At 30.8% G+C, this 14,457-nt stretch overlaps 1 protein-coding gene across 1 annotated transcript; it reads left to right on the top strand.

Moving 5' to 3' along the window:
• The first annotated feature begins 351 nt into the window (after window positions 1–351).
• LOC116770381 (uncharacterized) lies at window positions 352–13,197 on the top strand. The gene is made up of 4 exons (XM_032661833.2): window positions 352–773; window positions 8,421–8,553; window positions 11,694–12,784; window positions 13,051–13,197. The coding sequence occupies exons 1-4, from the start codon at window positions 519–521 to the stop codon at window positions 13,189–13,191; spliced, it is 1,620 nt and encodes a 539-aa protein (XP_032517724.2). The 5' UTR covers window positions 352–518; the 3' UTR covers window positions 13,192–13,197.
• The last annotated feature ends 1,260 nt before the right edge of the window (window positions 13,198–14,457 follow it).

Below are 14,457 nucleotides of genomic sequence, written 5' to 3' on the forward strand. Positions count from 1 at the left end.
ATTTAGTATTGTTTTATAGTGTAGCTACTAATATATGCTAACAAAGCAGTTAATATCTAGCATGAAATTTATTCTCAGAGTTCTGTAACTAATGATTAGCATGCAAGCCGTCAATAATCGATCTTACTCAATTAAACAAACGACCACATATGCCAAACCAGTCTTGCTATAATTTCTTGTTCCGCTAAAGACTTTAATATCCTTTTTATACAGAACTAGTCATGCTTAGATACTACAACCACGTTAGGAAAAGAAGGTTTGCTAGCAGAACTGGTATGGAAAACGAGATTTTAAAGTCTTGGAGCGTTTAGAACGATTAGTTGTTGATACACTATCAGCTGTTCCGGCGCAGTCCGCCATGGTACCGCGCTCAGAGCGCATGCGCACAGCGTTCGCGGCTTCGATGACGCCGTCGCGACATCCCTCTACAAATAATGTAAACATTTTATAAACATACTATAATTATATAATAATGAAATCAATGAAATGAGAATATACTGTGTTAGAAAGAAATTAAAATGTCACTTGGCGCGCGTAAATTTATTCGAGTGACAAAAATATTACTAGCCGGTGTGACTGTTTTCTGTGTGAGTTGGATAGCTAGTGTTAATGAATGGCATTCAGGAGCGTCGTGGACTCGGACTATTGTACAAGAAAACATGTCCACGATGCGAACAATTGTTGGCTATTCAGAAGCCAAACAAGCCGAACTTGACAAACCCTCGCCCGTGTCTTGCAAACGACTTCCGGCATTCGCAAAGATACCGCACATCGTAAGTATAGATCTACAACTGATATACTTTCCGAATATGTACAGTATTAATTATATGCGAGTTATTCTTATAATATTGCCCTTAAAATATATTTATTTTCTTCAATGCGTTATTTTGTTAGATATTACTTTCAGTGCTGTATGAATTTCAAATTCAATGAATGAAATATTTTATTATTTCCTATGTTTTGTTCATATCACAGATTATATTTAATAATTTACTAGATAACTGAATATATGATATAAATAAATATTACACACTAATATAGATAATATAGGTATGATTAGTTATTATTTTTGTATTTTTACTGATTTTCTTTTCAGCAATATTTTATATCGTTACCAACAACTAATAAATTAATAAAATACATATAGATAAATTAATAAATAAAGGAACTTGTGTCATTAAAAAACAACATATTTAGACCGCCTGATTGTAAGGACAGAAAAAAACCGCAATATACTTATGTCATTTTCGTATTAATGTATAGGTATAATAATTTTTTATAATACTTTTCTAGTATTAATCGAGCAATATATTTTAACGGAAAGATATTATTACATTAATTTTAGAGCCAGCTTCCAATGTTCAGCAGTAACGTAAACATTTTTTATTTTTTATTTTTTAGCAATTTCAAACTTTCCATTGAGGTTTTATTGATAGCATTAGCTTTAATTATCTATATAATCTGCATGATGTTATTACTATTGAGAAGGATATAAAACTTATTGATTCATATCAGTTCACTGGCATCGGCGCTAGAGTGGAACATCCATACATACATAATTTAAAACCATTGCCTTTTCTTTTCTCCGTTGGTAAAAAATACTAAAATGCCAGACATAAAAAACGTACATGACGAACATGTTAATTAGTTTTCCATACCCTGGCTATATTCATAACCAGATTTTATGCCATCACCGACTATTACTGCGGTGAAGAATAACGAAATTGGCCATAAATATTTTTTTTTACTCCACAAACAATTCCTCTTTTACATATAAATCATTGCCACATCCTTTTACATCACAGATAATAAAAATATAATGAAGCAGCTTCCTTTTTATATTATACGGTAAAATTATCTTTGTTAAAATATTTTTTTATGGTTAGATATTATTTATTAGAATAAGAATATATATTATCAAAATGCTATTATTATTTCAGATCGGCCATATTAGAAGAAAATTCTATCATTCGAATCGTTCCAAAGTTATATATCTATCGATATTTTTGAAAGTGATACTCAATCGAATATAATCAATAACATTCTTAATTTATAATCTACAAATCAACTCAAGTTTCGTAACGCGCTATACTAACCACAAACATAACTCCCCACTCTACCAGAATATGAATTAAAAATATAATATTATATTTATGAGAAGATAATAAGCACTCACTAACTTAACGTTTGTGTCCATATAATATGCAAATAGGAGGTTCACAATTTCATAACAAAACAAATCAAATAACTATTTCCTCGTGAAACTTCTAATACGAAGGATCATTGAGAAAATCATGTAAAAATTTTTTCCTTACAAAAACATGGCCTATATACATTGATACCATAATCAATCGAAATAGATTTTTATGGACGTAACACATAGCCTGATATTAAATTAAAATTTATGTGATTCTCATGATTTACTTCGCGTGTTCGTGACTCAGGCTGTTTGAAATACGATACAAGCTTGTGAAGATTTTATTAAATTATATAAAATGATTGTAATACGAATCGTTTTATAGTATACAGTATATAGTATTATTAATATTTAGCCATAAATCAATGCAATGCAACGGCTGTGGAATCCGGAGATAAGTATACACGTTTTGAATCGATAATCTATGATATTGAAGGGAATAAATTGGAATCACTAACCGATTTCCAATTTTAATGTTCACCGATAGCGATCTAAGATATTACATTAACGACAGTACATTATGAAATGTTGTATGGAAATCAAGCTACAAAACTCGGGTTGGGTAGATATATAAGGTATTTAGTTGTTTATCTATTTATTTATTCATTTATTTAAAAAGCGTCAATAGCCGTCACTTACACGTACACATATAACGAAACATATATATTGTTATTCTAAACAAAGTGTGCAACTCTAACATCACGATATTATAAAACATTACGAACTTTTAGAACAATATTGAAGTAATACTAATTAGAAGAGTTTTCCGTGTGGTTTTCTGAGTTTTTTTCCTTTCATAAGAACCTTCTCCCGGCAGTAGTAATAAAAAAGTACTGCAATTGGTCTAGCCGCTCACGCGTGATGGTGTAACCGAGGGAAATATGGGTAATTTCTTTATATATATAGTTTTTGCCTGCGACTTTGTCCGTTTCAATTTTAGAATTAGAAATGTATAGCCAACTAGGCATACTCTTTACCACCTTAAGGCCGTTAATAACCACATTTGGGATTTTATTAAGTTAAATTTCATTCGTTTTTGGTCGCATGAGAAGAAAAGTATCCTATATCCGTCTTCTGTTTTTAAGCTTGCTTGCCAAAAATTTGCAAGCCGTACAGTCGTCCTTGACTTATAAATAATGTAACCAACACGACTATCATCTATATATAGAATAAATATAGATTTAAAGATTACATACAATAAAAGTCCTTGTATTTCACTTCACTCTATTCAAAATTATAAACTGTAGTGAATTTATTCGAACTAAAGCAAATCCTATCCTGAATGCTGGTTCGGGATCTCCGGAGGCCGGGGTCAAAAGTCGACATAACAATAAATCTATTATACCAACCCAATATGGACAAACTCTGTTTCTAAGACGAGAAACGTGCACAAGCTTATCTTTGCCGAGAATGGTGCACCTATTTTCTATTCTATTTTTAAATATGATCTATATCTTTATGTCTATGGATTGGAAAGTGACCTGAAAATGAAAATTTTTGTACTATATTTCGTGAGTAAAAAAATCTTTATTTACTTTTAGGTTAATGCGAGTTATAAACTTTTAACTAGTCAGAGACAGTTTTAAAGTTTTCTAACAATCATCACATAATCCTGTCGTAAATGGTGATGTTTAAAATACCTTGAACTGGCAGATTTTACGTTTATTACATGAAATAAGAAAGAATTTTTTTTTTTCATATTCAAAATTATTAATATTTGCAAGTCACATATAATAAAAAATAACTAAAGCGGTTTAATTCTATAGTTGCCCACAAACATTGAACAATGGAAAGAAATAATGACTAAAAGACACATTTTAATTACAACTACGTTTTAAACTCACTTAATCACTTGACCCATTTCAATATTTTTTTCGTGCCATTGGTCAATAGGACTTTCAACAGGGACAACCGTATTATTACAGCTGTTGACGGCTATAGTGTTAAAACTACGTCTGTCAAATTAGTTGTCATTTATACAGTCTGTTTTTCACCATGATCGGATCCAGATTTCAACGATATATACGAAAAGAAAAAAAGTTTTTGAAAATGACCGTTCCGTTGAGCTAACGCACTTCACGCTTTGCCCTTTTTCGGTCGCTGTATTGTCCTAAAACGAAGACTATTCGCTTATTGCTAAATAAATCTTAGTCCCATAAGTTGACAAAACGCAAAATATGCTGAACACATGATCGTGCGGTTTAGCCCCGATAGATGTTGAGGAGGTTTTCTTAAATAGCAGGTGTATTCTAATAAACCACAAACCAGCGGTGCTCAAAGCCAGTAACCCATTCATCCGTCAAATTGAACCTGATTTGCCTGATTTATATGGTACATACTACATGAGTCATAGACAATCCGACATTTCGAATGCCCTAAACCTAGAGAAGAAGTAATTGACATTTGAGAGATTTTTGATTCCATATTTAATTCACGAGATAAAAAAAAATATGTTCTCTCATACATTTTTTTTTTTTATTCAATGGAAGAGCCTATATCAATTGTAAAACAAAAATTCCATTGAAAGTAATATTACGGTTAATACGAATGAAGCATTATTTTTTTCAATGCCCCATAAAGCAGCAGAGATGGGATCGAATTTTGTATTGATTATATATTATTAGAGACGAATATAGAATTATATATGGGATCAGTACCAGATACTTGTTCCGCGTGAAATGAGTCCACGTATTTTCCTTCGTATTATTACTAGTTATTGGAGTCATTATATTTTTTACGGCCATAATAATCCATTAATCAATGGAATGCAAAAAATTTATTGCCAGCAACATAAAGATTATTTTATTATTATCAATTGTTATAAGACGACTATACGATAAACAAACTGGCCACCGTTTTTTTTTTTTTACATAAAAAAACATTCAATTTAAATGTAGAATCGTATACATTTATATATTTGGTCTCGTTTCTTACCCAAAATGTCCTATACATATTTAATAATAGTATATATTATAATAATATTGATACGTGAAGTGAAAACTTTGTACATATTTTTAAGAAAAATGCTCGAAAGGACAAACTTGGATATTAACACAGCTATAGTTTATATGGAAAGGAAGTGATTAAAGCTATTTCTATATAAAATATATTAGAATATTAGGAATACATGAAATAGTTTTTTTTTTTCATAAATGCTGCGGTTTAAAATTTTATGTCTACCATTACTTCAACACGCATACAGAATACATACATGTCACTGAATATTAAACACAATGGCATTTTTATTCTGTTACTTTACTTGAAGTTACTTCTAAATTATCGTTGATTCCGTCCGTTGAGTATGAGTATGTCCTGATCAGCGATATTAAGAGGCAATAAATATGTAACATTAAAATAGATACAATATATATGTATATATATTTGCGACTCGTTTAAAATCTATCACCCCTTTTTTATAGGACCAGCTAAACGTAACACTTCTGATTTTAGTCCATTTTATAGTTTACATCTATACTGATTTTTGGGTCCCTTTATAAGTATTTAAGGTAAAGGTTGATACACACCGTTGGTAAGATAAAATTCTTACAACATAGGACCACGAGGAGAAAAATCTTCAAGACGAGTAAATACGAAGACTACATTATACTAAACACAAAGATACATAATTGACCTGCCTTCAAATGATATGGCGTTTTACGTCTTTGATATTAAACTGTTAAAGTTATAGAAGCTGGAAAGTTTTTTTATAATTTAAGTTTCTAATAATTTGAAATATTTTATTGTACTATTCAACATTTAATGGCTTGCTTATTATTCATTTGAAACATTATTTTCAGTTATTAAAAGATTTACCTACTGGTTGAATTTATAAAATCGTTTCTCACTTTAAAAAATGTCATTTATGATGTTTGAATCGGTCAAGTCGGTTAAACCGTTTTCTAGTTACAAGCGAATCCTAAAGATGCACAAAACATTACAATTGTTAATACGTAAACATATATATATACAAAGTAATATACAATTAAAAACATTCACAAATATAAATTTATAATATTATTTTATAGTTATTATCGTAAGAGATATCTATTAACGGTAAAAAATTATTCGTCTCGTTTGTGAAGAGATCTAACATTGTGATGCCTTACTCCATCATCAGTTATCGACAAAACAGCAATACTAGGGCCATTATTGCCATAGGGCCAACTGAGTAACGAAATTTAAAAATAGAACAAAAAACAACTAAACGATCCATCTATAAAAATTTATCCAGACCAATATAGAACCTCTTTTCTTTTTAAAATTGTAAAATCTCTGCACAAACTGCCCGTTAACCTTATCATATGTCATATAAAGTGTAAGTCGAGATTATAATAATTGAGGAGGTCACTGGGTAAGTTAACTGTCATTCCAACAGTGACAGTCATTAAAACTTTGAACGTGACCAGGGACGCTGTCACGTTCCCGGCCTTACAGCCAAAGCCTTTTCTTTTCGGCCAGTTGTTTATATTGGCATCACTAAAAAGTTCAAATAGATTTAAACTTAAATACAATTCGTGCTTCAAAATAACCCGCCGAGTCATTAAATTGTATCACAAATGAATTTGAATTATATAACGATTATATATAACGTTAATAATAAATTTAAAAAAAACTTCTTCTTTAAACCAGTGTACATTGTTTGTATTTTTAGTATGTTAAGGTATGCACACCCCGTAGCTTTAAATCTTCTCGGAACCAATTAGTATAGAAATCTCGCCAACACCATCCATAGATTTATCTCTTAATTATCGACTGTAAGTGTATTTTTCACTCGCAGATACTGATAATAAGTTTTTATTGAAAATATGTGAGGTTTGTCGGATTGAATGCCTTTGTTTGTTCTTCAAGATTTAATGGTTTGGAATATGCTGTGGAAACTTTTTTAAAAAACGTCTTAAGAATGAAGTAAATATGAAGTTAATATATCAAAGAAATAGAATAAAAAGATTAATAAAAATGTCTATGAGTTTATTTTGCTAATAATTTAATCAACTAAATAAACTATGCAAATGGAAAAGGGATTAAAACAATTCTTGAGGCGTTCGGAAACACAATAGCTAATCACGCACGACTCGGTCATGATACACTTCAGAACTAAAAGGTCACTAACTCGATCGTTACTTGTACACGAAAATAGCTACAATTACATTGCAATAAAGTTGAAATTGAAGAGTTATAATTAAGAAGAGATAGCAGAGCTTTGTTTAAAAAGGTATAAATCAGCAACTTTCCACGGCACGAGCAAACGAAGGCTCGATTTATGCTAATGCAGGGTACATAATCAATACGGTAATGTTTTGAGACTGACAGATCCTTAAATTAATTACTCTTTAAATCCCAAGATCGTATGCATTAACATAATAAATTACCGACACCTTTAATCGACATTTTTATTACAATTAAATTAAAGGAGGTTGTAAATTGAAAACTCTTTTTCTTGCATAATTTATATTCTGTGGAGATGGATGTTTTTACTCGATCATGTGCTCAACTTTTATTTTTCGAATGTACTATCGATATTAAATATATGTGTATATGACAAAAATACATAATAATAAATGGTAACGAGAAATATTTTTCTTTTGTTTAATAGATCAAATAATAGGAAGAAGATTACTTATTAATTATATTATAATTATGACTGATTTATATGTTTATATTAAACGTCTTAAAAGTAGATAGTATGTATTCAGTATGTGTATAATTTTAAAATCTAAGAATAAGTAAGTAATTTGATGCGCCGGCGTTCAGGAATACTTAATGTAAACCACTTCTTGGATCACTTTATGTAATAAATATAAACGTGACGTGTTTTTATTTTCTATGATTCTTGCAGCACAAAATCAACTATTTATATCACTTCCATCAAATATATAATTTTCCGTCAACTTCATTTGTACAACTAATATTCATACTATAATCTTCAAGTCTTTAGCTATCTGTCTATAATTTTTTCACAACCGAATTGTGTTACTGGCCTCAGTGAAATTGTATTTTTTGGTACAGCCGGTCTAGGAGAAGAACATAGATTTCTATTCGGATAAATAATAGGCATCCTCAAAACAGAGCGTACAAAAACTATTTACATATATAAAAATAAATAAAATGTAATTCCGACAATTTAAGAACTCATCAAAAAATACGTAACAATAATGTAGAACACATTTAAAGTAGTTATTATATTAGTAATATTATAATTATAAATCTAAATTGAACATTCCAGAACCGCACTTGGTATCCGGGCTACCAGACGTCATCATGGCAGAGAGTGGAAGGCACGTCTGTGTCTTTATATTCAGCGTACTACGACGAGAGGCTTCCGCAAAAATATATACGAATTCTGGCCATGTTCCGCAGTAAGTTCCTATTGAAACTAAAATAAATTTAATAGCTTTAGATTAGTTAGAAACCCTTGGTTCTAAGCGTGCTAAATTAATTTAAATATGAAAATTAGATTAATGTTGTGGTGCTAAAACTTAAAAAAATGCTCAACAAAACTTAAATTTAATACCATAATATCATCAGTAACTATATTTATACTATTCTAACGAACAAGCAACTTGACAAAACAATTTAAAAATACATTATATTCACATTCTGGTATCGATATAATTTATAAATGACATCCTCCACTCCTGTTATCAAACACACCTGTACGTATTAAAAGCCGTGGATAGAATGATGTATTGTCAGTTCAATATCTCAGTACTCAGGCGAACACCTAGGTGGCGCGGTTGACAAGCTTTATTAATACCTGCGCATGCGCATAGTGATGCGTCCGTTAATTAAAATAAGACGTCCCACGATACATTATTCGCATGACGGTTATTACCGCGCCATTTAATATAAACATTAACATGATAAAGAGCGAAAAACATAATCGTAACATGCGGTCAATTAAAAATCTCACTACGACTTTGACATCTCCATAAAAGTTTTGATATCAACATTAAGGAATTTTATATAGAGTATAAAATCAATAATCAATGTCCCGGGGACTCGTTCTACTGCGTCGTAATTGGTTCTTTTATATTATAAATAAGTGGTTCTCACAGCTTCGCTCCTGTAGGTACGGATAAAAAAGGTATACGTATATATGTTTTAAATAAAGACGATCAATAAATGTTAAAAATATCGAACGTTATTTTGTCCTTTATGAATCTCTTTATTGATGTCGTGTGTGAGAAATAGCGAAGTGGAGATAAAAGTTTTTTATATCATGTAAAATGTTTGTTTTGATTTTTTTTTTAATATTTCCCGCAAAAATGTCCCGCAATATAATGTATACGAGAAAGAAACGAATAGCATAGTTCATAGATTGAACCTATATACGCAATTCAAAATCCCGTTGATGATTAAATCAAATTACTACTCTTACTTAAAGTATATGTATATGATGACGTAAACCAAATTAGTCCCTTACCAAGAAATGTACATTTTTTAAATATTTCTGTCATAAATACGAACTAAATAAAGGAACAAATACCAACCAAATGAATGAGCCTTGACACTGCAGCTAAGTTCTAAAATCAAAACCTAAAGAGAACATTTGTTACTTCGGCTTTATATTAATTTCTTATTTATTGTATTATTTTAAAAATATACGTAGCAAATAAATTATATTATACTCAATATAATGTTTATAAAACAAGCTATTTTTTCTCAGCGTACGTCCCTTACCCTTGTTAAGTATTACATCACGTTGCAGCAATATGTAACACTTTCACGTGATATAAAACTATAACCACTATTAATATGCATAGTGGAATCTTTCGACAAAAAGTATATTTTAATATTAAAAGGTGGGAACAGAAAAAAAATTTTTTTCAAGTAAAAATTTTTCGTGTCATTATGTGAAATGCAAATTTTATATTTTGACCTTTTATGGGCAACAAAACAAGACAAACGAATCCCTTCTCTCATGTGTAGTTAAGTTATTAAAAAACAGTACTCATCGTGAATTGCAAGTCTTGTAGTTGTTTTTTCATTGAATGTTTTAACACTGTTTTACATTGAAAAACTTTTTTCCTCTTGTGCCACAATAAATTCTTGACCTCGGACCTTGAAGTTGGAGAGCGATTTAAGGCTTATATACTATAAACACATTCACATAAAAATTTAATTAAATTAAACAGATAATTTATATATAGGTTAAGTAAAACAATACCAACTTTAAAGGTCATTGTAACATTCCTATATTATTCCTAATAATAAAACGTTCTGCATTGTTTTTTAATAATTTATTATACATATTATTTAAAAAAAAACAACTCCAAGTGTATATGCGGTAAGTCGACTCGCATTTGTCACAGCATTGGTGTCTAGCGTCTTGTAAATTCCTTACCGGGAGATAAACGCCTCTCCCATACTGTACGCCGGGATTAAATCCGATCCCCAACCATACCCGGACACGCGAACATTGAAAATATCACCGGGGTACATTCTAAATTTAGATTACATTATATAAATAAAGGCACATTATTTATATTTATATTAAATAATTAATAAATCATTTTTTTTTAATATATTTATGTTATATGATGTAATTTTTTTTATATGTATATGTGAATTTAATTTGCAACATAACTGTAGGATTGGACGAGGAATAACACTTATAACTAGAAAAAGTCTGTTTTCGTAATAGTTATTTTCACTTGTACATATATTTATTTACAGAAACTGTGGAGGTATTGTTCATTAAATTTGACAATAAAATACATATCGGTCTACTTCGTCTTAGTTGTAACATCTGTATGCGAGATCGAGTTGGTATGGGAATAAATTGAACCCTTAGTACAAATTCTTATCGCACAATAAACACGATCAGTTAAAAGTTTTTCCGTCACAAATATCCGCATATAATATTGTTTTTATTTGTCGTATCTGTATTTATTTAGGGTATACAAATTGGTATGAAGAGCATTGAAACTTGGATCCAATTATATGCGTCCGCATAGTACAAAGCAAGCGAAATTATTCCATAAAATTATATGTAAAATGTAATCTTGTGAACTGTCATAGAAATACAGTAAATATATACAAGGAAGTGCTATCCTGGATGAGAAATTCTACAGTCTAAGAACCGTTGTAATGACAGTCTCGACGCCAGCTGGTATCATTGTAATAGCTATTATTTTAATAGCCACACAATATAACATTATGAAGTGGGTATTCCGTAGCCGAAGAAAATATTGAGATATTTCAATATCGAACATGTCATATTTGTTACTAACTTTCTTTTTTTATAAACGAATTGTAGAACGTTATTTTTTTTTTTCAAAATAATTATATATACTTTTTTAATTATTGAACATAAACTATATAATTGGATTTAAACGGTATGTTCTTTAAACTCGTCTCGTCGTTGCGATTACCGCGAAGTAATTTAAAATCGAATAGGAATGGTAATTTAAAATGTAATAAACATTAAGTAATAACGAAGCCGTAGTTTTATTTGTGTCGTGAGAAATAGGAATTAATATATTTTAATTTTCAGGTCAGAATGTAACAGGTGACGAACAATTATTCTGTCAGACGCGATCAGCAGATTCGAACGAAGATTCAGTTGAGGTGGTTGCAGCAAAACCTTTGGAGATATGGTGGAAGGATTGGGACAATTCATCCGCAGATGTAGACACTCCTCAACTCCTGTCGTGCCCCCTGACGGAACCTTTGCGAGGAAGATTTGTTGTGTCCATTGTAACACAGCCTTGCGATGATCCATCCAATGGTTTCTACTTTGAAGCTAGAGAATTTAATAAATATAAAAGAAATTTTACAATATGCGTCAAAGACGTTAGTTTCCAAAAAGACATATCTTATGATCTGATCGAATGGATTGAAACCAACAGACTTCTAGGCGTCGATATTATTGATATTTATATAGATAGTTTAAACGAAACGAACGAGAAGGTCTTGTTGAATTATCGCTCCCAAGGCTTCGTCCGTCTGTATCAAGTTCCTATAAAATATAAGTCCGACAGATCTCTGTGGCAGAGAAGGCGTGATCATATCATAACATATAATGACTGTCTGTATCGTAACATTATTGAGTCCAAATTCATTGTTCCACTTGACATGGATGAAATACTATTACCAAAAATATCACATACGTGGCCGAAACTTATAAAAAGACTGACATACCAAGGCTTCAATGTCAAACAGCACTCAGCTGTGATAGTGCGTAACGTTTTCTTCTTCGATTTCTTTCAAATGAATAGATATAAGAATAATAAAAGCACAAGCCCAAGTGAAGCGTACGTCAAACGTGATGACGTCAGAATCGCTGATACAGAATATAAACCATCCGACATAGATATTAATAACGATAGCATTAAGAATAAAATAAATATAAAACACCCGGACAAATATAGGACTGAATGCGGAGTGGAATTTTACCTACCTAAATTGACGAGTCACATTGTTAGTTCAGCATTTATTAGCCCTATAGGACGATACAGCAAAAGCATCATGGTTACAAAAAGAGTGCTGACAGCATTTAATCATTACCCTTTAGCCAGCATCGGTTCGTCCGGCATCCCGGGATGGGCGGCGCCCTTTAAAGAAGTGCAACTCAATCATTACAAGGTACATTAACACAAACACATCCCACAACGAAACATATTTAATACTCACGTTAAAAGCAACTGAAATAGCGCGATCATTAAAGAAATTCATATAATAACTTAAGCATCTTAAAATGGTCATATTTAAATCCATGCAGCACAGAAGTCGTGAGTAAGCGCTGCAACCATTTAAATACAAAGAGTCCAGAGCGGCATAACAATAATTTAGCAAATTCGCAGCGTTCCCAGCACTTTAGCGTTTAAGTAAATAATAGTGTCGTGTTGCAGGAATCATGCAATTCAACTATAGTGGAGGACTGCGACTTGTACTCCAGGGGAACGAAACTCGATCGCTCGGCTTTGAGATTAAGTGAAAAGCTCCTGGAAGCCCTATCATCAGCGTTCTGCTCAAAATTAAACATTATATAAGCAAAACTGACCCTTATTTCGTTCAACCTTTTCCCACGTAAAAATATCCTCTTATATATTGATAGGATATCATCAAAACGGCACCGCAGTTAGTGTATCAAGGATGCCTTTTATGAACTCAATCACGAATCTATTTCAAGTTCATTGTAAAACAATAAGTGCATCAAAGAATATTATGAATGATTGAATACAAGCGAATTCATGACGAATAAAGTTAACGTCAGAAGAGAACAGATATAAATTTTATTTATAGACTTACATTAATTGCGTCTACATTAAGACATTGTTATAGTTTCTGAACGAAAGTTCTAGAAGAAACTTTTTGTTCAGCTTTTAATTTGAAATGCCTCGGTGACCAACAATATTATTACCATTAACTTAATTTTATAATGAATTGCTCGTCATAAGTGATATAATTTAAATATAACAAAAAAATTTAATAAAGCAATTTCTTGCAACTATGTGTTTACGAATTTAATGTCCAAGATTTAGTTAATCGTGCATGACAAAAGTAATCTTCAATGTTATTATAACGATTCAATTCTTTCCCATACTAATGAGTAATGACATTTATATATTTTCCTTTTATGGCGTACACCGCGCCGGGCTTGAAGCGCTATTAAATCTGTGATCGTTTATTAATGACTGGCTTTTGAGGACAGTTTCGCCATAGTGTTTCATGTTTCAGTACGCTTACCACAAGTTTGTATACGCTTAGCAAGGCTTACTAGATACGAAGTGTTTTCCGTATTTCATTAAATAATATACGCGAATATATGATATGGAAATATTTATGAATTAATAACTGTTAAAATTACGTACTGTGACCTTGCGATCTTTGCGTAAACGTATAGATTCAATGTGACTATTTTATAAAACTTAAACTTTAAACCTAAGTATGTTGACCTAAAAAATAAGAATTAAATGTAATCGCAAATAACTGCGAAAATTCTACAGTTCTAAAAGTTCCTCCAAAACTTATTTCTTAAGTAATTTTATGTTATGAAGATTTAAATCCATTGAAATACTCACAGTTAGATTTTAATTTATTCGTTTTTGAATATAAATAGGATAAATAATAATGTATTTAATGTATTGTCGATATAAAAAAATATGACATAAAAGAGCTTACATTCGAAGTCTTAAAATAGTAATCTTCTTTCTAGACGCGTTTCTCAACAGAACTCAAATAAAACTTTATAGCTCTCACAAACGATTTTTTAACAACATGAATATAAAATTATCACTGAATTTCCATGAGATTTA

This window comes from Danaus plexippus (genome assembly GCF_018135715.1).
Source record: "Danaus plexippus chromosome 13 unlocalized genomic scaffold, MEX_DaPlex mxdp_15, whole genome shotgun sequence".
NCBI classification, from domain to species: domain Eukaryota; kingdom Metazoa; phylum Arthropoda; class Insecta; order Lepidoptera; family Nymphalidae; genus Danaus; species Danaus plexippus.

Excerpts from the sequence above, each read along its gene's own strand:
- LOC116770381 (XM_032661833.2), top strand. The coding sequence starts at position 519 with ATGTCACTTGGCGCGCGTAAATTTATTCGAGTGACAAAAATATTACTA. Across the intron at positions 8,554-11,693 it reads AATTCTGGCCATGTTCCGCA|GTCAGAATGTAACAGGTGAC; the intron begins GTAAGTTCCTAT and ends TTTAATTTTCAG. Across the intron at positions 12,785-13,050 it reads TGCAACTCAATCATTACAAG|GAATCATGCAATTCAACTAT; the intron begins GTACATTAACAC and ends GTCGTGTTGCAG.